The 24,848-nt window shown below is 43.2% G+C and overlaps 1 protein-coding gene across 13 annotated transcripts in view; it reads right to left on the bottom strand.

Annotated features, from left to right (window-relative positions):
• PPFIBP1 (PPFIA binding protein 1) overlaps window positions 1-24,848 on the bottom strand; it is a 149,493-nt gene that overhangs the window by 36,977 nt on the left and 87,668 nt on the right. For 10 of the 13 annotated variants that reach the window (XR_009558245.1, XM_060279456.1, XM_060279453.1 and 7 more), the window contains 8 exons: window positions 17,798-17,884; window positions 14,840-14,953; window positions 13,940-14,071; window positions 11,304-11,396; window positions 6,768-6,882; window positions 4,907-4,939; window positions 2,569-2,630; window positions 2,113-2,197 (listed from right to left, as the gene is read on the bottom strand). Coding sequence is in view for 12 of the 13 variants with exons in the window: in XM_060279456.1 (XP_060135439.1) it covers window positions 2,113-2,197; window positions 2,569-2,630; window positions 4,907-4,939; window positions 6,768-6,882; window positions 11,304-11,396; window positions 13,940-14,071; window positions 14,840-14,953; window positions 17,798-17,884 (721 nt within the window). In the remaining variant the exon portion in view is untranslated. The remainder of the gene's footprint in view (window positions 1-2,112; window positions 2,198-2,568; window positions 2,631-4,906; window positions 4,940-6,767; window positions 6,883-11,303; window positions 11,397-13,939; window positions 14,072-14,839; window positions 14,954-17,797; window positions 17,885-24,848) is intronic. The other 3 variants (XM_060279452.1, XM_060279461.1, XM_060279460.1) reach the window with 1 other exon arrangement.

Consider the following 24,848-nt stretch of genomic DNA (forward strand, 5'->3'; position numbering starts at 1 on the left):
TATATATGAATATTCTCACTCTGAAAACAGAATTAGCAATACTCAGAGTGACATTCTAGTCTTGGAATTATGGTTTTGTAACTAAAACAACTAAAACAACTGCTGAACTGCATCAGTGCTTAAAAGCTAAATCCATTTCCAAGGGATGCTTGGTATATTGATTTCTTCCTTCGGGCACCCGCACACACAATGCAATTGTGCAGCTGCTGACACACAAAGGCTGTGATCATAACAGGCAATTCCAACCATATCTACTCAAAACTAATTTCAACATGAGTTGAATGGAGCTCAACATCCAGGTGAGCGGGTACAGGAGTGCAGCCTGTGTGTGATAAAAAATAGAGGCAATTGGGGAAATGGTCATGCACTTGGGTAGACTAGCTCAAGGGAAGAAATCACCAACAGTCTCCCTGTTTAGATGTAGATGACATTATTTCAGCTTGGAAGACCTGATATGTGAATGTATTTGGCATTTCCAAGAGTGTACCAGACAGACTACATGCAAGTGATAATGGACCCTAGTGTAGAAGCCTAAGGGAAGGGATTGCTAGAAGCTTCCACTGTAAAGCACAACCAAGTTAATTTCATATTAAACAGAAAGAGCTAGGGAAAGAAACATGTATGACAAGGGAAGAAATAAAGGCAGGAGATTGCTATTCTACCACAGAGACGAGGATGAGATGAAGCAAGCAGCACACAGAAAAACGCTGTAAGGAATGCTGCAAACCATTTCAGACCTCAAAGGATAAATTTATCTACAGTTCAGCCTTAATGATCCCCTACAAAATGCCTGCAAACAGTGAAAGTGATTATTCTTTGGGGAACGGCCATGGTTTCATCATGCAAAGTTTTACATTTTACATTTGAAAAGTGTATGTTCATTTTTGCATTTTGGTAATATCGCACGTTGCTTTTATCTAACAAGATTCCCTAAAAAGTTGAGGGTTCATTTGTCAAAGCACAAATTCAAAACCTTCTCTGAACATTTCTGCTGAATCATCTGTCTGACACCCTGAGGGTTTTGGTCTCATCATCATTCTCTAGTTGAGCTATCCCCATTGCAGAAAATGGACGAGGGTAATAATTAATTGGAATTTGGAGAATGGCAATCAATTACCGAAGAAGCACTTGAATAAGAAAAAATACATTCAACTAACTTATTCAATCCCACAAAAACCAATTGTATCTCATCCTGCTGCTTCACTTCCAAATTAAGAGTTTGTAAACAGCGGGTGGCGCTGTGGTCTAAACAACAGAGCCTAGGGCTTGCCGATCAGAAGGTCGGCGGTTCAAATCCACGCAACGGGGTGAGCTCCCATTGCTCAGTCCCAGCTCCTGCCCACCTAGCAGTTTGAAAGTACGTTAAAGTGCAAGTAGATAAATAGGTACTGCTCCAGCGGGAAGGTAAACGGCGTTTCCGTGTGCTACTCTGGTTCGCCAGAAGCAGCTTTGTCATGCTGGCCACATGACCCGGAAGCTGTCTGTGGACTAACGCCGGCTCCCTTGGCCTATAGAGCGAGATGAGTGCCGCAACCCCAGAGTCGTCCTCGACTGGACCTGACGGTCAGGGGTCCCTTTACCTTCACCTTTAAACTCCACTCTGCCATTCAGCATTTGTCATATAGATTACAAAACTGAAGGTTGTGAATTGCTCCAATTGTAATAAACGATAGGTGATTGCTTTGAATACAAGTGGCTTTGACTGGGAAGGGCATCCAGACCCACAGAACACTTTACACGAAAGTTAATCATTTTAAAGTGTCATTGTATTTAAATGGGAGAGGTAATTAAGCACTGCTCTTAGTCTTTCCATTACAATTAACAGAACTTAAGACCAATTAATTTTCAATGAAATGTGCCATTAGTGTTTTCAGATTAAAACATCAGCCCCAAATAAATGACTATCCTGAGATGCAAACAGGCAACTGAAGAATCCTAGAGTATCCAGATCTACTGGTTCTTTTTAGGAATGATTTACGTCTTCTGCATGTAAACAAACCTAAACTTGAGAGGTTACTTGGCCATTTAATTGAAAACAGAATGGTGTTAATCAGGAGAATAAACCTATGGTAAAACATTGTAAAATGACCCATGTTAAAGCTCTTGAGGTACCTTTTTTGACCTGAGCCAGTATCACCATGTCCTGCACTTTCTTATATCGATTAAGAGACTGTCGAAGCTCCTCAATCTTCCGATCCTGGAGAAAGAGAGGTTCTTATTTTCTTATTTGTTGTAATTACGATGGGTCGCTTGCTTCCCTGCACTTCTAGGGAGCACTGAATAACACCACAATTTCAAAAAAAAGTTTTACAAAATGGTGGTGGCAAACAATGAATAATTGTGAGTTAAGAAATCCAAGGTGTTAGTCAAAGAATACTTCAGAATCTCTTGCAAAGTCCCACTTGTTGTATTACACTCTTAAACTTTGCCATTTTCATTTTGGGGAATTGATATTGATTCTTACCACTTAATAAGGGCAATAATTTGTGCTCCCATCTTACTGATTCTCTGCAAAAGGCTCAAGTTCAACTGCATAAACAAATGTGAATCTGAAAACCGTTCCAGTACCTTTTCTTCATTTGCTGCCATTAGAGATTCTACAGCTTTTTTCATTTTCTGCACCTCAACATCTAAAACACAGAAACGACCAAAAGTCAATTGAAGTGCAAGCAGAAAGTTAAAAAGAACAATTTTTAAAAAGCAAACTCTAAAGTTTATAATGTATCAGAAGCAATCACTTCCTTTTCGTTTTAGAACAATCTAAACATTTCAAAAAGAAGAAAGCAAATAAAACACAGTTCTTACGGAGCAAGAGATAAGTGACTTACCTTCACAACTTTTCACAAAGATCAGTCTCACACACCTAAGTTGTTTTAAGAGTGTCTAAAGTGCACAAACATTGTTTCCGCAATCTTTGCAACATAACCTTGCAAAGCAAATCATTTCCCCCTCCATATTCAAGCATCTCAGCCTGCCACCCGATATGACCATGGCTGTTCTGACAAAATACTTTCTTATTCTTACGCACCACAATGCTAAAATTCTATAAAAATGCAATGCAACACTTGCCCTAGATCTCTCAAATTATTAAATGTTATAAGCAAGTTCTTAGAGATGACAACAATCATATGAAATGCAACAATACTTCATTGTGCCAGCATCAACAAGAGCAATGGAATTAGGCCATTGATGGTAATGGTAAAAGAAACTGATGGCATAGTGATGCTTAGCCATAACTAAGAATGGTTGCAAACATGAGAGAATTATGATGGGATGGTATATATATATCTGCTGTGATGAAAAGTCATGCTAAAATGTGTAGTTGCAGCACAAATAGAAAAAGAGGTTAAAACTTGAGTTCATTATAAACTCTGCTTCATCCTTTATCCTCATTCACAATGAACATTCATACCATTCAGAGTTATAAATTAGAAAAATGTATTACATAGCATTCCCCGATTAAAACCTTAAAATGTTTTTAATTTCCTACTAAATATCAGCTGGGTTAAAACTTATTTCCCTTATGTCAGTTGCAATTCATTCAGAATTTCCTATGTTCTCTCCAAAAACGCTCAAGTATCAGTGGAGCAAAGCTGAATATCATTGTATCCCATGGTCACAATCCAACTGCAACTTGGCTCAGGTACAACACCAAACCATGGTCTGGTATTACATGAACAAATTCTGTGCTCCCTTCTCCCTCCCACATCTCATGTGTAAGAGCTGTTTGACAGTGGAACAGTCCCCCTCAGGATGTTGGGGACTCTCCTTCCTTGGAGGTTTTTAAGATGAGGTTGGATGGCCACCTGGCATGGATGCTTCAGCTGAGTTTCCTGCATTGCAGGGGGTTGGACTAGATGACCCTTAGTGCACCTTCCAACTCTACAATTCTATTATTCTATTCTATGTGCTCCAGTGTAGTTCCTTATTGCCAATTTAGTAGCAAATCATAGGTTGTAGTTACCTGCAAAGTAGAAAAGCTATAGTTTGTGCACGAATGACATTCAAACTATGGTTTGCACAAAGAATATTTTGCCCTGTTTGGATGTTTTTTCACGAAAATCAGTAGTGAGAGAAAGCACTGGAACACGCAAGCACAGGGCTCATTCATGCAATGCCAAATCATGGTTCTGCATTAGGTGTGAAACTAAACCACAAAGTTAGCCTGCTTAAACCAACATCTCTTGACAGCATCCTTAATTCTGAGTGGCCTTGTGGCCCAACTGTTTTTCCTCTTAAAAAGGTAAAGGGTAAAGGGGCCCCTGACCATCAGGTCCAGTCGTGTCCGACTCTGGGGTTGCGGCACTCATCTCGCTCTATAGGCCGAGGGAGACGGCATTTGTCCGCAGACAGCTTCCGGGTCATGTGGCCAGCATGACAAAGCTGCTTCTGGCAAACCAGAGCAGTGCACAGAAATGCCGTTTACCTTCCCGCCGGAGCGGTCCCTATTTATCTACTTGCACTTTGATGTGCTTTCGAGCTAGGTTTTTGCTCTTAGGGGGTACCAAAAATAGAAAGCTATAAAATAAACCAGAAATAAAATAGATTGTTCTTGTGAGAATAGAATACTGTATATAGATATAGCCTATGCTGAGATTAATCCTGGCAATTAGATTAAAATAGAAGTATGTTTATTAAATATTTTGTTTATTTCCTAGGCAAGAAATCAATGGATCATATAATCTGTAGTCCGAAATGCTTTCTAATTTGAAATAGAAAAATGCAATATTTAAAATGCAAGATTTCATTTTACTCTTTCCATTTTTATTTCCATTGAAAATGAGGATGGAAGATGAAGCAGTCTAACAGCATTTTGTTAAATTTGTTTTATATGACACATGCAGAAAGCTGTACTGGAAAAGTGTGTCAAATGTAAGTTCTTGTGGAAAGACACCAAAAACCTTACTTTTGTCTTTGAGCTTCTTTTTACAATTTTCATCTGTGCAGGAAAACCCATTGAATTTGAAGTTAGATGGAGTTTATAAGCATTAAAGCAATTTCAACAGTAATGAACATAAAGTCATACACAGTACAGTTCTTATTCATGATTCATATAATAAATTAGTGTTTGAGCTGCATCACCTTACAATTTTCATAAAAGTGACTCTAGATTTTGTATCTTATTGCACAAATTTCTTCACAGATGGAAGAATTCAGCGCATTTTTACATACATCCCCACCCCTATTTTGAACTTGCCAAGATACAACTATTTATAATAATTACTATGGTAACATTTTATTTGTTTTTTTGTTTGTTTGTTTTATTTGCAAATCATTTTTCCTTTAGAACGCTTATCATCCTCGTACTTACGAGATCCATGCTGCCTTAGCCTCACCGTTAATTAATTTTTGAAATATATTGTTTTAGAATCTATCACTGACACACAATAATACCCAGGATCTCTCAAAACTGCTCAACTTGGGATTTGTTTACATAATAATTTATCCTCAAATGGCAAAGCTGTATGGATTTCAGTGTCCCTTTAAGGCGTTTTTATTTCAGTGAGCATTTTTAGGAATGTTAACTTTTATCTGCTCGCTCTTAAAACTCTGGTGTTCTATCTATGATATATGTTGTTCTGTATTTTATTTTGCTTTAACTCACTTTGAGAGCAATGATTATAGGAGAGTCATCAGTATTTAAAATAAATAAATAAGCTCTATTTTCTCTCTTGATTGTATTTTACTCTATCAATGAATTCATCCCAATCTGTACATGTGAACATATCTTTTATTCCTAGTAATAAACCCCAGAAGATAGTAATTTCCTAGAGTAATTTTGCAGATCCATGATCATTTAAACATTTAAACTCATGACAAATAAAGCAGTCCTATGTGGAAATATAATGCAGACCATGGAGAAATGAATTTAAATATATGTTAATCGTTGCTTCGTTATGTTGCTAAGCAACAGTATAGCAGCGTCACCCTACAAAGAGAAGAAGTTATACATTGTCCTCCCAGCATTCAGCCAACTGAAATCTCAAATATGCTACTATCTTAGCCATGCAGAAGTCAACATTCTCCAGGCTTGTTCACTCATTACTTTCCAGAGATAAATTTTAACCTAGTTTGAGTCTTGTGATAACCTCTCCCCTTTACTACAAACAGAAAGCAATAACCAGGCCACCTATTGTTTACCATGTTTATTGGAGACTAGTTTTCCCCCGAGAACCTGACCTATCCATGGGGGAAAAAATCAGGTGCCAGGGAGATGCCATGTGCAAATGAAGATGGTATGTCCCAGTCTGTTTATTACTTTTTCTATGAAGGGTGTCTTTTAAAACACATATGGGTTGAGATTTGAAAAGTGGTAGCTTCTGGGATAGATCAATTGGTAGAGCATGAGACTCTTAATCTCAGGGTTGTGGGTTTGAGCCCCACGTTGAGCAAAAGATTCCTGCATTGCAGGGGGTTGGACTAGATGACCCTTGTGGTCCCTTCCAACACTACAATTCGAATTCTTCCTGCAATTAAAACAGCAGAACATGGTCTCAAGCAACATGCATACATCTAAGGTTGCCATACGTCCAAGGGTAATTTTTAAAAAATCGGCAAAATGTATGGTTTTTTGCCAACATCTAAAAAAAAGCTCAATCAACAACTTTTGTGTCTGGATTTTCACTTTTTTAAAATATGGCGACCCTAATACACCAGCCTATGTCTGTAGGTTTAACTGAGCCTTTTTCTAGAACAGACAAGTCATAAACCACAGACCACAGGAGATACAGCATGGCTTTAGGGAGCCTCAATGCCAGTTGCCTTACCTCTGTCATTTATGTCCACCCCATCTGCTTTCACCTGGTGAGCCAGTCTCTCTTGCAACTGTTTTATCTCAGCTTCCTTCTGGTCTAATTTATCTTTTAATGATGCCAGTTCTTCCTGCACGAAGAGAAAATCAACACATCTGTTTAAAAACCAGCTTTGTGTTTTAAAAGGCGGGACTAAACTGAAGTTTATCATTTAAGTTAGAGATGGTCTTCAGATTAAAATTTATTTTAGAAATCTAATTAATAATAATAATAATAATTTATACCCCTTTCATCTGGCTGGATTTCCCCAGCCACTCTGGGTGGCTTCCAACAGAATATTATTAATAATAATAAAGTGATAAAACGTCAAACATTTAAAACTTCCCTAAACAGGGCTGCCTTCAGCTGTCTTCTAAAAGTAAGATAGTTGTTTATTTCCTTGACATCTGATGGGAGGGCGTTCCACAGGGCGGGCGCCACTACTGAGAAGGCCCTCATCAAAACCTTTTACAGTCTTTACAGCAAATTCTCCCTGCATCGCAAAATGCAGGGGCAGCCTGCCTCCGTCACAGCAATCCCATCTCCAATTTAAATGTTTAATAATGTCTTCATTTGAATTTGAAAAGTGACACTAAAAGGATTTTATTCACCTTTCAGACATGCATGAGTCCCTTTCGCCAAGTGTTGCATTAAGCATCCCTAAGGATGCGTACCTCTGAAATGAGAGCCACTTACTCCCAGGTAAGTGTGCACTGGATTTCAGCCTTAACGCGGTGAACCAAAAACAACTCAAGGCATGCTCATACAATAAAATCAAATTTAACAGTGCAGTGAAATAATGTATGTATGATATTTTGGGTAGATGGAAGAGGGGAGAATACATATGAAACTGCCATGTACTATGGAAAGATATGGAGATTTCTTGTAAGAACAAACCCTATGTATTGCTCAGGCCATACATAGTTTTATCCACCCACAACTGGCAATTGTAACATAGGAAAGGTAAAGGTAAAGGGACCCCTGACCATTACCGTGTTTCTCCTAAAATAAGACACGTCTTATATTTATTTTTCCTCTAAAAAAACACATCACGGCTTATTTTCGGGGGATGTCTTTTTTTTTATTACCGGTAAGCATGGTACAGCATTATTAAGTACGGGGCTTTCTTGCGCCGCCCGGTGAGCCTGCTGCTGGGTCCCAGGGCTTCATGCGGCACGGCTGAGGCTGCTGCCGGGTCCTGCCGGGTCCTGCAGCTTCGCGCGCCGCCCGCTGCCGGGTCCCTGGGCTTCACACGGTGCGGTGCGGCGCGGCTGGGGCTTTGCCCCGTCACCTGAAGCATTCGGATCATTGGTCGACCACGTCACTGGACGATTCCCTCTCCCCTTTTAGCTCTCTCTCCTTCCTCCACCAGCCCTTACCTTCACCTCTCTTCCATTTGTTTTGTTTTTGCAGCGTTTTTTTTTACAGGCACCCGTGGAGCAAGAGCACGGTGCCGCGAGCGCTCACGGCTTCTCGAGCACTGGCGGGGTGGCCGCGCAGGCAGGGGACTCCCAGCAGCTCGGAGCTGCTGCTGAAGAGAGCGCACACGCCACACAAAAACGTGGGGTGCTGTTTTTGTGCGGCGTGTGCGCTCTCTTCAGCAGCAGCTCCGAGCTGCTGGGAGTCCCCTGCCTGCGCGGCCACCCCGCCAGTGCTCGAGAAGCCGTGAGCGCTCAGGAAGCTGTGCTTGGAGTCCGCCCCTACATCGCCTGGGCGGGCGCTTCCCCGCCGATCAGCTGGAGAGCGGCGGTGTGTGCGGCTTCAGCAACGAAGCTGCCTTTTCTCTGACCTCCGAGGGGGCTTTCTGCGGAGCTTCTTCTCGGTTGGAGACGCCTGGGGGCTAACTCCAGCAACGGCTGCGTTGGAGCGCTCACGCTCCCCCTTTCATTTGAGGCTCCTTTGTGGCGTCGGGGCCAGAAGGACGGCATCGGGGCCAGAAGGATCAGCCGCCGCTTACTTGTTTTTTGCGCGCGTGCCCGATTCTTCCGCAGGGGAGTTCCCGGGTCTCCTGCTACGGCCTCACAGCATTTCCTCCTGCCCAGGAGGGTCCCGCGAACGTACCCCCCCCAACACGTCTTATTTTGGGGGGATGTCTTTTTTTTTTTTGCTTTAAAAGATCGTGCCATGGCTTATTTTAGAGGCACGTCTTATTTTAGGAGAAACACGGTAGGTCCAGTCATGACCGACTCTGGGGTTGGGCGCTCATCTCGCATTATTGGCTGAGGGAGCCGGCGTATAGCTTCCAGGTCATGTGGCCAGCATGACAAAGCCGCTTCTGGCAAACCAGAGCAGCACATGGAAACACCGTTTACCTTCCCGCTATAGCGGTTCCTATTTATCTACTTGCATTTTGATGTGCTTTCGAACTGCTAGGTTGGCAGGAGCTGGGTCCAAGCAACAGGAGCTCACCCCGTCACGGGGATTCAAACCGCCGACCTTCTGATCAGCAAGCCCTAGGCTCTGTGGTTTAGCCCACAGTGCCACCTGGGTCCCTTGTAACATAGGAAGCAGCCTTATATTGGGTCAGACCAGTTCTGCTGACACTGGCTAGCAGCCACTCTCTGGGGTTTCGGGCCAAAGACTTTTGCAGCCCTACCTGGAGGCACCAGAGATGGAACTGTGGGCCTTCTATGTACAAAGCATATACTTTATCACTGAGCTAGGATCATTCCCCTTCCCACCAAGTGCTGAACAGGAAACTCCACATGTCTGCGTCTGCATATGGCTATTGGGTGGGTGTATTCATATCCATATCTACAATACCGTCCTATATTAGTTTTATACCACTTTCACCCAGTACTTCTTCCCCAAAGCACCCTGGGAGCAGGGGAGCGAAAACTCCTGGGCCATCCCCAGCCTCCTTTCACAATACTGCAATTCCAAGGGTTCTCTGAGAAGACAGAAGTGCTAAATCTCTTTAAGTCTTTAGTGTAGACATGCCCAACATCAATGAATGATCTAGTCAACACATTCATGTTACTGAAGCTATGCTTTAAAATTTATCCTGCGCGCTGCCCTCATTACAGACCCAAATGAAAACTGTTTTAAAAAAGCAAATGTGCAGGAAAAACAGTTATACATTTTGAAGACCACACACAAACTCCAACAACAAGGCAGAAACACAAAATGGAACACAGGGTCACAAAACGCCGTGGGTAAAGAAATGATTTGAAAACCAGGCCCAACCAATCTACCACACCTTTAACATTTGGCATTTTTGTTCCATCCGCTGCTTTTCATACTGCATCTGGCCCACTTTGATTTTCATGCTAGAAAGTTTGGCCATTAAAGACTAGTAATGGAGACAGAGGAGTGAAAGAGAAGTAAAGACAGAAAAGAAACAAGGCTAAACATGATCCCGCGTGAAACACATTTAAGTCCGAATAAACCAGAGTGGATTTCATGAAACTTTCTTCCAAGTAAACATACTTAGCATGTCAAAGGATTCTTACATAAGCTGTGCAATGTGGCTGCTGGAAGCTAAGGGAGCTTGTGTGTGGAGTAACAACCTCGCCAAGATGGCTTTGACAGTACATATGTTACCAGTAGCAGTAACCAGGCAGACAGAAGCGGCAAGCAGCTAGCCCAGGCATCCCCAAACTTGGGCCCTCCAGATGTTTTGGACTACAATTCCCATCATCCCTGACCACTGGTCGTCTTAGCTAGGGATCATGGGAGTTGTAGGCCAAAACATCTGGAGGGCCGCAGTTTGGGGATGCCTGAGCTAGCCTAAGAACCAGCCCTTTGAAAGGAGGTAAGCCAGCTGCTAACTTTTTTTCCTGCTTAAGAAACACGTTCTGACTCTTTATACTGTAGTACATTTCATGAAAATGCTGTTTATGAAGAAAATGCATTTTTTTCTCTTCTTTCACATTATTGATGGGTTCCAGCAGGTTCACCTTTGGGACTGCTGATGTGACTCAAAAATACCATGCCATGATGCTACTTCCTATCTGGATGCACTAGCTCATGTGAACATCACCGATATGTGATCCCAGATGCAGAAGTGGCTTGCTGCATGAGGGGGAGCAGCAACGCTAGCTTCCTGGCAGTGGGTTGCTGTTGCTATCCAGGAGGGGCAAAGTAGCAGGAAGGTCCACAAGGTGAAAATGCAATTCAGGAGCACCTGAGTTGGCTCTGCTGGTTCATCTGCACTACTCCAGCCTTCCTGCCACCCCACCTCACCTCATCTGACCTCAGCTGCTCTCCCTGCCAGCAAAAAAACAGCAGTCCCTCTTCCAGGACGATACCACAGTGACTCCACCCTGCCTGACAAGCAGATTCTGCCTGGATGTACAATCCTGCACAACTCTAAGGCTACAGTTTGTGGACTGCCACATCAGTGAAGCGCCCCTTTACAAAATGCCTATGAATATCAAAGTATAATAAAGTATGGTGTCAAGCAGTATTGGTGCCCCCATGATTCCTCTTTCTAAAGTAGACAACTCTCTCTTGTAAGTTGGGTTTTGAAAACAGCCTTTCAACCTCTCACACACAGCTCACATTACTTACTTTGGTAGATTTAAGCTTTTTCTCATACTGAAGTCTCTCGCTGTCCATTTCTCCCACTTTTAGCCGCAATTCATTAATTTCTTGCATCAAGCCCTATTTAAAAAGGACAAGGCAGGAAAAGTAATTGTTATTTTAAACTGAAAATTCATGGGAGAGTAAAGCAAAGCAGTTGGCATACTCTAACTGTTCTTACTGATATTGAAAGAGATCAAAGTTGAATGAGATAAAAATGTTCAAGCAGGCCAACTTTAGTGAACACACACACACACACGACCATGTGTGCACACCCTGTGGCATGTTTGCGGTGTGCGTGCATGCCCCATAGCGTGATAACATCGCTCACACATCCTGCGGGCCGTGCTGAGGCATCTTGTGCTGACAACTTGCCCATGTGACATGAGCATGTTTCAGAGCTTGGGGGCAGCCCCTTCATTGAAAATTTGGCCCCCTGGCCACCTACTTCGCACCAGTGTGTGTGTGTGTGTGTGTGTGTGTGTGTGTGTGTGTGTAGGTGTGGATATAGATACAGACACACACACACACACACACACACACACACACACACACACACACACCTCAGCCTACTTCGAGAGCCTTGTTTTCCAAATGTAGTAAGTTACTAGTTAAAAAAAGATAAAGGTATAGGACCCCGGGATAGTTAAGTCCAGTCAAAGGCAACTATGGGGTGCGGCACTAATCTTGCTTCAGGCGAAGGGAGCCGACGTTTGTCCACAGACAGTTTTCTGGTTCATGTGGCCAGCATGACTAAACCTCGTCTGGAGCAATGGGACACCGTGACAAGTGCCAGAGTGCACAGAAATGCCATTTACCTTCCCGCTGCAGCGGTACCTATTTATCTACTTGCACTGGCGTGCTTTCGAACTGCTAGGTTGGCAGGAGCTGGGACAGAGCAACAGAAGCTCACTCCGTCACGGGGATTCGAACTGCCAACCTTTCAATCAGCAAACCCAAGAGTATCCGTGGTTTTGAGCACAGTGCCCTCTGTGTCCTACACATATTTCAGCAGCAACATTGCTATTTCCATATGTAAATTACAAAAGAAAGTATGCTACATACATAAAGTTATACTTCATTTAGCATTTGCTTGCCTGGGATAGCTCAGTCATGAGACTCTTAATCTTGGGTTTGAGCCCCACGTTGGGCAAAAGATGACTGCATTGCAGGGGTTGGACTAAATGACCCTTGTGGTGCCTCCAACTCTACAATTGTATGGATCTATGAACCTAAACCCCATTATTTCAGAGACCTGTGGGTGTGGGAGTGTGGGAACTCCTAGCAAACAGAAATTATTCACACAGAAGTACTTAATTTATGTAGTTCATTGGCACCTAATGTGCCAATGGCCATAACTTTACATGACTTTGAATCTAAAATAAAAATTCGGTTAGGAGAGATCTGTGGCTGCTATTGGCTATGATGACTGACTGTTCAGAGGCAGGATCCCTCTGGATCCCAATTTCCAGGAAGACGGAGAAACATTCTTCATGCCCTCCCTAGAAGCATCTGGTTGGCCACTGTAAAAAGCAGGCTTGCTAGAGCAGACCTATGATTCGTGAACTTGCAGCTTTCTGTTTCCCATAGTGAGCAACCAGATACTTCTAGAGAGCAGACAAGAATGGCCTGAAAAAATCCTCTATCTTTTAATAGGTAAAAGTACTTTTGGAAGAGAATCTGAACAACCTTGTCTATTACAAGATAGATTAATTCATTTGTACATGCTTCCAAGCAAACTACTGTTGTACCTTTTACTATTTCTGATTATTCCAATTTCTTTTCTTGATACTTATTTATTACCCTCTGTTATTCTGGACCACACCCAACGTAAGAGGGATTGCATGAAAAATTCCAGTACTTTAACTTTAATGACAGATCAAGCTGAATCCTGGCCTCAAATGCTTCAATTGAACCTCCGGTTTTGTGATTTGCATGGGACCAGCAGCTCACAATACAGAACTGGTGGACAACAGTTGCTCTGGCAGGTCACAAGTTGTGCCTGTATTTTTGTGATGGCCAATGGCAGTGTTCTTCAACCAGTGTGCCATGGCACCTTGATGTGCCTTGAATGTTGGTCAGGGATACCATGGGCAACACCGGCCTCTGTCTCTTTTTCCTTCCTTCCCTCCTTTGATGTCCTCTCACATCTCTGCCTCCCAAAGGTTTACATGGCTGTTTATTGCAGCAGCCCTGGCTATAAGCTCCGCAGGCGAAGGGTGCCTCTGGGAGGCACCTCTATTGGAGGGCAGGGCAGCTCAGAGACCAAGGAGGGTGTCAGCATCTACCCAGAGGATTCCCAAGGAGAAGGGAGAGGCGAGGAGGCTGAGGAAACACTCCACAAGGGAGGATGTTCGGAAAAGGGTGAGCAGCTCCCAAGCAGGCAAAGGGTGACCTAACTGGGCTCCCACAGGGGTGATGCAGAAAAAATGTAGTTGGTTAAGGGAACCGTGGACTCAAAAAGGTTGAAAACCTCTGGTCTAGGCAAATCCTAAACAACTGATTTCATTTCTAACAGTAAAAATGAAATAAAAATATCACTCTTCCACCACAAATATCAAAACAAACTTTTGTTTGAGGAATTACAAGATACAAAAGTTTCAGCCATGAGTAATCTACCTTACCTCTGTGTCTCTGTATCTGTCTTCAAAATCAAGTCGATCCTTTTCCACAGCTGTCAGCTTGAGCTTCAAGTTAGAAACTTCTGCCATAAGGTCCAACTTTTGCGTTTCAAGGGATGTTCTGCTTAAGAGCTCCTGATAAGAGGAGTTGATTCATTTGAGAGCTGTTCAGTGAATTTCCATATCACCATAAACATAGACCTCCAAGTTCAAAACAAGAAAAAACCTATACTAACAGCACACTCCTAAGTATATCTATTCAGAAGTCAGTCCGACTGAATTTAATGGGCTTATTGTCAGTTGTGTGGCGTTAGGACTGCAAACCAAGCAAACCAAAATAGCTTCCTAAAAGGGAATTTAGTCAGTGACAACTATTCCTGCGATGAGATTAGGAGTTTTTAGTTTACTGGCCAGGTAACCAAATGGGACATTGCTCCTATGCAAATCCTATGGGGATTTCAGCAACTGTGGGTGTTGAGGGATTTGTTGCATTTTAACACATTCATTTTATTGATAATATTTTGAATTTTGAGGGGCACTAGTGTTTTAAATAAACAAATAAATAAAATCATAGCCTGCAGGAATAATAAGTGCACTGGTTAAAAATCCTTCTTCAGAACTTCTAAAGACACAACAACCTCCATCCCACTTTGTATCTAGTCCCCTATTCACAATGCAGGTCTAATATTATACCATGAGTACACTTGCCATTTTATTCAAATTGGTTCACAATTTGAATAGTTTTAGGACAGGAAAGCCCCGTTTTCACTTCCTTTTACATTTTAAATAGACACATTAACAAAAGCAACATAATAATTAACACTAAAATAGCTGCAAAAAAGCAACAAAGACTGATAGAAAAACCAACTTTTTTTAAAAAAAAAATACTATTTCCATCAATACCTGCTGCAGCATTTCTTCTGTGGCATTCAGCTTCTCTCTGTGTTCTTCTAGGCATAGCTCCAGATCTCTTATCTTTTCTCCTTGAGCATCCACCTGGTCAGTAAGGACACTCACCTGCACAAAAACAGGATACACAGATCTATCAATGCACCTCCTTTTTAGGTAGCACATTTCTATCTGGAGTTACATAACTAGCAAACAAACAAACAAAAAGATGACGACGAGTATGTTTTATATTTCTGATTATCCAAAGAACCACCAACTACGATCAGGGCAGACCTACAAACCTCTATTGATAAGACAAATCTAAAGGAATGGCAAAGGACAATCAGAGCACATCAGGACTAAACTTTCCATCCACATACATAACAGGAGACATAATTTTCCTACAGACTTGAGTTAACTTGTTCTGATAAACTTAAGTCTAATATGGGAGTTCTTTTAACTTTTTACTTTCCTCTATGAGAGCCGCTTATTTATTCTTGTTCTGTGCTTTCTGTTGTTTAGCCAGTAGCTAATCTGCAAAAATAACCTCTCCTTGTTTGCATTACTGCAAAGTTTATTTTGGAAGTTTTGGTGAGGAATGTTGTCAAAGGCTACGTGGAAGCCCAAATATGCAGCATCTGCTGGACTATCTCTTTTCAGATGCTTGTTGATACTCTCAAATATAAATGAGGAGGGACTTCCCTTTGCAGAAGCTATGCTGATTCTTCCTTAGCAAGGCTTTTTCTTCTATGTAGTTAATATTTTTATATTGAATAGTCCTTTCCATCAATAGTACTTTCCCCTAATAAAGCAGGTTTCATTTAATAAAAACAGAACAGGGGCACAAAAGTTGTGTGTCGAGACCCCTGTAACCACCCCCTCAAGGAGGAATAAAAACACTAGGGCACAGGATATGGGCAAATTTAGGCCACAACTTTATTGGTTACAGAATGTGAGTGGTATTGGCTTAGGCATTGAGTAGACCAGGCTATATCTGACTCCTGCCCGCTGCGCAGGAAGTCTGGTAGGGTAAACCACCGGTAGGGGAGTTCCGTCGATGCAAACCAACTCGAGCTCCCCCCTGGGTTCCCGGAAGGGTCGTGGCATGGCCCTAGCCCTGCCCCGGGCTTCGGACAAGATCCACACCCCCGGATTCCGTTAACGGATTACACCTACGCATGGAGGGGCAGGCGATGGCCAGGCCTCCCCTCCCCCATCAGAAGGTCACCCAATGCCTAACTGCAAAACCTTACAAAGTTGTGATGATTCCTATGAGGTAGGCGAAAACCAAATGGCCTGAGCCAATTTGCCAAGTGGAAAAATTCCTACCAGGCCCCTCAATGGTGACCAACCGAGGTCCATAGCAAGGCCATTAAAGACTAAACCTGCAAATAGGGAGGGAGGGTGGGAGATTGAGAACGCGAGCCAAGAGGCAGCCTCTCAGCTCGCGTGGCCGTTTAAACTGGTCCCGGCCACGCCCCCCCCCCCCAGCCAGATGATTGGCTGGCCGATGGATGACGTGACCAGGATCCCCCGGGCGGCACGGAACAACGTACCTCCTCCCAGAGGAGAGTCCTCCCCAACGGGTGGTGGAGCGAATTTACCACAGCAATTCTTACCATATAACTAAGCATGATTATATTCACCCTTCCAGAAAATTTCTCCATGAGAGTGAAGTGGGAGAAAATATTTAATTTACAAATAAATATACCCTGCCACTAGAAACTCCACTAAGAATACAGTTTGTAAACATTAAATGGACATGGGAACAGCATGCACAGTCATGCTGACACATGGAAAATGTGTCATGATGAATTGCATTATTATTATTATCATTATTATAATTATTATTATGTCACTTTATCTTGCCCAGAGAAAGCCAAAGCAACTTACAAAGAAACAGACAGACAGACAGACAGACAGACAGACAGACAGACAGACAGACAGACAGACAAAAGCCTTATACAGATACATTAAAACAAGAGGAAAAAGAAACACACTCATACCTTGGTTTTCTAACAGCTTAGTTCACAAACATTTTGGCTCCCGAATGTTGCAAACAGTGACTGTTCTGGTTTGCGAACTATTTTTGGAAGGCGAACATCTGACAGGGCTTCCTGAAGCCAATCAGAAGCTGTGCTTTTGTTTCCAAATGTTTTGGAAGTCGAACGGACTTCTGGAATGGATTCCGTTTAACTTCCAAGGTACGACTGTACATTAAAAACATCCCACCCACTTTTAAAAGGCCACAGATAGAGGCCAAAGGCCTGGTTGTAGAGGAAAGTTTTTGCCAGGTGCCTAAAGATATGCAATGAAAGCATCAGACAAGCTTCCCCGGGGTGGCTCCACAAGTGGGGGCCACCACAGAAAAGACCTGTTTCTGTGTTGTCCCTCTCTTGACCTCTCATGGAGGAGGCACACGAAGAAGGCCCTCAGGTGATGATATGAGGAGAGGTGATCCTTGAGGTATTGTGGTTTAAAGGCTTTTTAGCTCAAAACCAGCACTTTGAACTGGGCCTGGAAGCTAACTGGCAGCCAGTGCATTCGGAACAGGATCAGTGTTATATGCTCTTGCCTGTGAGCAACCTGGCCACCACATTCTGTACCAGCTGAAGTTTCTGAACCATCTTCAGAGGCAGCCCTATGCATAACATGTTGCAGTGATCTAACCTAGAGGTTATAAAAGCATAAAAAGAAGTTAAGCTCTCCTTGGCAGACAAGGGTGCAGCTGGGCCACCAGTTGGAGTTGATGGCAGCTGAGAAATGTAGTTTTTCCCCCTCAAGGAAAATTCCCTTTCTTCTTCCTTTCAAGAACATTTTCTCTACGCCTTGATCCCTGCACATGATACAATTTTAAGGAGGGGAGGATATAAACTTGACTGTGTGAACCCACGGTCAAGAGTGATCAAATTGACATCAAAAGCTCTATTCTTCATAGAAACAAAGAAGGAACGAACTTGGAAAAGAACTTACTTGAAGTACAAGAGATTCCTTGTCATTTTCCAAACGTGCAAGCCGCTCTTGATACACATCTCCATTTGTAGATATATGTCCGTTGGTCTGGAAAACAAAATAAAGGACACACTGGTCTGCTGTTCAGACTGTTCCATCAGAACGACTCAAATTATAGCACCAAGTGAAATTCCAGATGAGTGCAACAAATACTTCAGGATGCAGCACCAATGCCACACCCACACACACACAGTGCATTATCCTGTGTGAAAAGGAGCACCCAAAGGCTGATAATGCCATATCCACAAACATTTCAATAATCTAAAAAGCAACAGGATGATTATGTCATGTCCCTAAAACATAAACAAAATGCTGGATGACACTTAAAAAAATAGGCCAATTCTATCACATGCTTCCCAACGAACTAGAAATAATTAGTGTGAGAATAGCCCTAGACCAGGCATGTCCAACAGGTAGATCGTGATCTACTGGTGAATGAATGAATTTATTTATACAGTCGCAGACCAGCATCAACACACATAACATACACAAATCATAAAACACAACAAAAATACAAAGGCAGTGTGAACATAACAAGGATTCAAATATAGAATTAAACTACTATTTAACGGACCCCCTGTAGTTAGCATTTAGGGGTTGGATCGTTCTGGGATACTGGTAGATCACGGGGTGTTCCTGGTAGATCCTGGTTGATCTCTGGCCCCCCAGCGATCTCCTTAGAAAAAAACCAAAAAAAAAAACCCCACAACTTTGGCTTTCTAAAAAAGCTCAAAAACTTTGGGTAGATCACTGTTAGTTAGTTTTTTTACAATAATGGGTAGATCACTGCCAGTTTTTTTTAATACTGTGAGCAGATCACAGTCTATTGAGAGTTGGACGTCCCTGCCCTAGACAGTAGAGTTTTTGTATGTTGCCTATTGAAATTTATTCTTCCACTGAGCTAAAGATAAGAATACACGACCGCCCCCCCTTCCCCGGTTTTATTTCAATCTATGCAGAGTGTGTGAATTGAGATTTGTGGTTGAGCAGGTTCCAAACTGGGTATCCCTAGTCTGGTGAAGAAACATTGCCAAAATTCATAATTAGTTGGGTTGGTACTTGAATCTGTCCAGCTTGTAATGAGTTATTGGGAGATGGGAGTCTTGATTCATGGAAGACTGATAAAAGATGTTGTACTGCAAAGGTACTGTTTAGTAAACAGTACCTTTGCAGTACAACATCTAAACAGGTAAAAGATGTTGTACTGCAATACTTTGGCCACCTCATGAGAAGAGAAGAATCCTTGGAAAAGACCCTGATGTTGGGAAAGATTAAGGGCACTAGGAGAAGGGGACGACAGAGGACAAGATGGTTGGACAGTGTTCTCGAAGCTACGAACATGAGTTTGACCAAGCTGCGGGAGGCAGTGCAAGACAGGAGTGCCTGGCGTGCTCTGGTCCATGGGGTCACGAAGAGTCGGACACAACTAAACGACTAAACAACAACAACAACTGCAAAGGTTACACCCCCATCTTATGCACAGGCTTGGATCATTTGGAACCCTTGCCTGAGCCGTGTCTTATGAAGATAGTCTGCTCACACAAGAGCAGGATTCTACATATGGTTCTGAAAATTAGAAATTTCAGCCTGAATCTTAAGAAATAGAAACGTTGTGGTTAAATAATACATTTTCCTTGGGAATGGAATTTTATTCACCATGAAGAACATTATTATATGTACAAGCAACATCTAAGTGCAAGTGAGGTCATTTCCTAGTCTTTGAGATGCTGAAATATAATGAGCGAGACTGGGGAGGCCCGAAGCAATAAAGATATAATTCAGCACCAGAGGGGATCTTGATGGGGATCTTGAAAATGAGAAGTGAGAAACTGGCCTCCTATGACCCAAATTCATTTCCTGCACATTCAGCGTTTCCAAAAATGGCTGCAAGGCAAAGAAATGCAGCTGAGCAGCAAGACAAAATAAAATAATAATAATAATAATAATAATAATAATAATAATAATAATGAAAAAACTTCTGAAGCAAAGCAAGCTGACACAAACACACAAAGGCTGCCCGAAGGCATGACAGGGGGAAAATATTGTTAAATCGATAATCATCATGCTGTTTTTTTGCTCTGCAGCTCAATGCTATACATGTCTTGTTGAAAACATGTGAAGTTCAGTCTAGGTATTTTATTGCTAAACCACACTTAAATTCATGCTAAATTGGATTAAAAGCAAAGTTAAGTCCAGCCTGCTAAACTCCTCAAATTTTATTTCTCCCATTTTTACAATAAAGGACACCTGTGAAAGAAAAAAAATAACCAGTGTGTGATCTCCCCTCTCCCAAGAGCCCTTCCTTTTAAATGGTTTATCTGTATCAACCGTGGTATATCAATGCACTCTACATAATTAGCATAAGCAAAGAAACACACAACTTTCTCTAGGGACATTTATAATCTGACATCTAGGGGAGGAAAAGGATAGGAAGAGAAGAGGAACAAGGAAAGGAGGCTCGTTTGAGCTGCAGGGTGAAGGTGAAGGGGTTAATCAGGGGTGCCCAAACTTTTTTCAAAGATGGCCAGATTTGATGAAGTGAGCATGCGTGAGGGCTGACCAAAGCTGTTGAGCTTCTTTTAGGATTGAAGTTGTTGAGCTTAGCTTTTAACCCCAAAGTTGCTGAACATTTTTTAGGATTTTACCCCAGGACATATACTGCCACGGGGACCGGGGACCGGATATTATTATTATTATTATTATTATTATTATTATTATTATTATTCTATACCCCGCCCATCTGGCTGGGTATCCCCAGCCACTCTGGCCGGCTTTCAACAAAATATTAAAATACAGTAGTCCGTCAAACATTAAAAGCTTCCCTAAACAGGGCTGCTTTCAGCCGTCTTCTAAAAGTCTGGTAGTTGTTTTTCTCTTTGACATCTGGTGGGAGGGCGTTCCACAGGGCGGGTGCCACTACCAAGAAGGCCCTCTGCCTGGTTCCCTGCAACTGGGCTTCTTGAAGTGAGGGAATCGCCAGAAGGCCCTCGGCGCAGGACTTCCATGATCAAGTCATGGATGGCCAGATTGGGGCCCAAAAACGGATTTTGGACATGCCTGGGTTAAACCAAGGATGTCACAGGCAGGTGGGGTCTGAGCTGGAATTTTGTAGGAAGAGATGGAGGAAAGCATTAGATGGCAATTCCAGGCATTAAGAGGCAACAAAGGGAGTAGTATTTACACTGCAGGAAACCTAGGTCAATGGAGCTGTTTTTCTGTGCTGTTTATCAACACTGAACATTCACAGTTTTGCCTTCAACCCCACAGGCATATTACATGAGGCACAGGAACATTTTGTAGGAGTATCAAACGTTGCCATAACTTTATGGAAATCGCATGCACACCATAAACAGAGAGAACTGTGTAATTAGCCTATTGTATACCTCTTGAGGTCAGTAACCAGATCCAATCCTGGAAGAGTCTGCTGTGTCTTTAATAGCGGCAAAAATAATTCCAGGAGTACTACTTTACTACTATGATGAAAGGAAGCATTTCTGCCAATATCCCACCACCACCACCACACACAGAGAGACCCAAAGTGGCCTCAACCTACAATTGGTGAAGGCAAGCTAGCCTTGGTCCATGTTGACCTGGCAGAACTATTTCCTAGTTCTCACTGAGATCGCTTGAGATGAGATGGGCCACGTTGGGCTGTAGGTGGCTGCGCATGTGCTTGTCACATGACCTACTTTTCCTTAGGGTTTTTTTAATTAAAAAAAACACAACAACAACAACAACAGAAAACCCTCCACATAGATATGCATTTAAGAATAGGGCTACTGGAAACCATCTGCCCCGTATCAGAAAAAGACATTTAAAGTCCTATCTTTACCATCCAGGCACACTGATAAATAACATAATAAAAAAAAATTCCTTCCAGTAGCACCTTAAAGACCAACTAAGTTTGTCATTGGTATGAGCTTTCGTGTGCATGCACCCTTCTTCATATCATTTTTAATTTGTTTCGACTACGGCAGACCAACACGGCTACCTACCTGTATCTGATAAAATAACATGTAACACACAACCATAACATTTCCCTGTGATAAAATATGATTTGGTTCAGAGCCCATGTTTGCATCCTATAAGCTTCACATCCTGTAAGTTTGAGGAGATTCTGAGCTGCAGTTGCAAAGACACCTGTCTTCCAGCAGATGGCATCTTAAAGCTAATGAAAAGCCAATCTATTAAGTACTAGCTGGCCCTGCCACGCGTTGCTGTGGCTTTGTTAAATGGAGGGTCAGAGTCCCCCTTCAGAATCCCCTTACCATCAGAGTCCCCCTGTTATTCATGTGTTATGTTTACATAGGGGCATCCCTGTGTCTCACCCCACTCTGTACCGGCCCATTAGGTATCCCCGTCTCCTATTCTGTTCCCCCCCACCCCAGCCAGGGAAGGGTTGACCTATCCCGATCTCGTATTGAGTCCCCCACCCCATCCAGGCAAGGCCTTACCTATCCCTGTCCCCTATTTTGACCCCTCCACCCCACCCAGGCGAGGCCTTGCCTATCCCTACCCCCTATTATGCCCCCCCACTGTGTGAGGGAAACATGGAGGTGGGTGTGGGGGTTTGGTGGGTGTGGTTAGGGGTCCCGAGGTGGGAGGTATGTGGGGGGGGGGTTGGGGGTTATGGTGTATGGAGTTTGGGAAGCACATGTTGCGTCTGACCTCATCTGTTGAGTAAAAGGGACATCGGGGTCCGAGGTAGGCCTTGGTGGCTCTGGGGTGGCCTGGCTCTCAGGACGGCACGGTCTCTGAGGCGGCCTGGCTCCCAGGGTGGGCTGGATTTCGGTGGGCAATGGTGGCTTCAGGGAGGCCTTGTTTTTGCGACTGCGTGGTCTCCCAGGCGAGCTGGCTCCAGGGGCGGGTGGATCTCGGTGGGCGGCTCCGGCTCCTGGGCGAGCGCCCTGGACTGAGGCAGCCTGGATTTCACTTCAGGGCGGGTAGATCTCGGTGGGCGGTGGCAGTTCCTGGGCGAGTGGCCTGGTCCGAGGCGGTCTGGATTTCGGTGGAGTGGTGTCCGGAATGGTATGGATCTGACGTCTCTAGGGGGGCTGGATCGCGGGGTGGGATTGATTTTGGTTCGGTGGATGGTGGGGCGGGGTGGATCTCGGTGAGGTATGTAGATATCGGGCGGCACAGTGGGGTCTTCAGGGTTTGAGTTCGGTGGGGTGGATGGGGGGTTTGGATCTCCAGGGCTGGCTGGATCGTGGGGTGGGATTGATCGGGGTGGGTTTGCTTGGATCACGGGGTGGGTTTGATTTCGATACGGTGGATGGCAGGGCAGGGTGGATCTCGGTGAGGTGTGTGGATCTCAGGGTCGAGGCTGTCGGTGGGGGGTGGATCTCTGGGTAGATTGCAGGGTGGGTTTGATCGGGGTGGGGTTGCTTGGATCGCGGAGTGGGTTTGATTTCGGTGCAGTGGATGGCGGAGCAGGGTGGATCTCAGTGAGGTGTGTGGATCTCGGGGTTGGGGCTGTCTGGATCGTGGACTGGGTTTGATTTTGGTTGTGGAGTCCGTTGGGCCTAAATTTCGTTGGTCATCTGGATCTCGGTGGATTGCCTGGGAGTATGCTCCTATTCCGCCTATTCCTTTGATGTCCACTGGAGGTCGCTATGTATTTTGACACAAAATCAGGTATCTACCTGCCATAGGTCTGCCACCTGTCCAATCTAAGTTGTTAGGGACACTGTGCCATCCGCATGTGACGCTGTGGCCAAATTTGATCACAAACAGGCAAACAGTTTCAGAGAAAGGTGGGCTTTAACAAAACGTGGTTTCCTTTCAGATATCAAGACATTCGTAAGCGTGTGGCCATTACCCCCATTCGTCAGTCGAAAAATTCGGTTGTCGAGTTGTTCGTAAGTCGAGGTACCACTGTATTGACTTTAAATGATGCAACGTAACTTTTAACCTAGCTTATTTCCAATAAGTATTGGAACATCAAACCAAGCCTTCAACAAAACTAAACAAAAATCCCACTGTTTTTTTTAATGCTAGTTGCATCAGTTTATTGCTCAATCATTAAATGACCACCACTATATGTTCAAATAGGCACCACATAATTAACTACCTTTCATAATTGTGCCACATGCTTAGAAATGCCAAAAAATAGTAAGTCTACAGCCTCTCCCATTCCATCTGCCGACCTGACTAAAAGTCCAGGAGCCCTCTTAATTGCATGTTAGATAAGATAAGATATCTTTATTGTCATTGTCCCCTTGCGGGAACAACGAAATTACTCGGTTGCTACATCCACTCAGATAAAGCATTCCGCATAATCCAAAATTACAAAACCTAATTAAAAACAGTAAATATAATACAAATAACAAGTAAAATAAGGTGACTTCAAAGTCCAGGGTGCGTTGGATCTTATGTTGGGTATTTGTCCTCTGTCTTTCAAATGAATATTTACTAGGGTGGCTTTATAATACACACACACACACACTCCTACCAATGGGACAAAACTAATAGAACATAGACACTTTGTCACCAGACATGAAGTCTGTGGGTTGAGCAGTCTTTGCAACAGGTCTCCCCGTGGTTATTATATTATGATCCCTTCCTCCAGGAGAACCCCGCAAAACCCACAGGTCTCAGGGCAACTTCTAACAATACAAACAAGTAAAATATAAAAATTAACCCCACTAGAAAATATTAAAAATTATATCCACACATATAACAGCCCTGAGAGATAGCTCAAGTTGGTGGAGCATGAGACTCTTAATCTCGGGGCCGTGGATTCAAGTCCCACCATGGGTGAAAGGACTACAAATCTGTGGATCTGTGATTTTAAAAATCACACCCTCTAGAAGATGACAAAAAGTGACAATAAGCCAATTCCTATCAAGTACCCCACCCCCATTCCCCCAGGTACATCAGTATTGTCGCCATTAAAACAATGAACTAACAAACAAAAAGATTGTGTACTGTTAATACTGTTAATTTAGCAGAATCATAAATTTGCAGATTAGGAGGGAAGATGGAATAGAATAATTATATATGCTTACTG

The sequence above is a fragment of the Zootoca vivipara genome, chromosome 10, assembly GCF_963506605.1.
Source record: "Zootoca vivipara chromosome 10, rZooViv1.1, whole genome shotgun sequence".
NCBI lineage: Eukaryota > Metazoa > Chordata > Lepidosauria > Squamata > Lacertidae > Zootoca > Zootoca vivipara.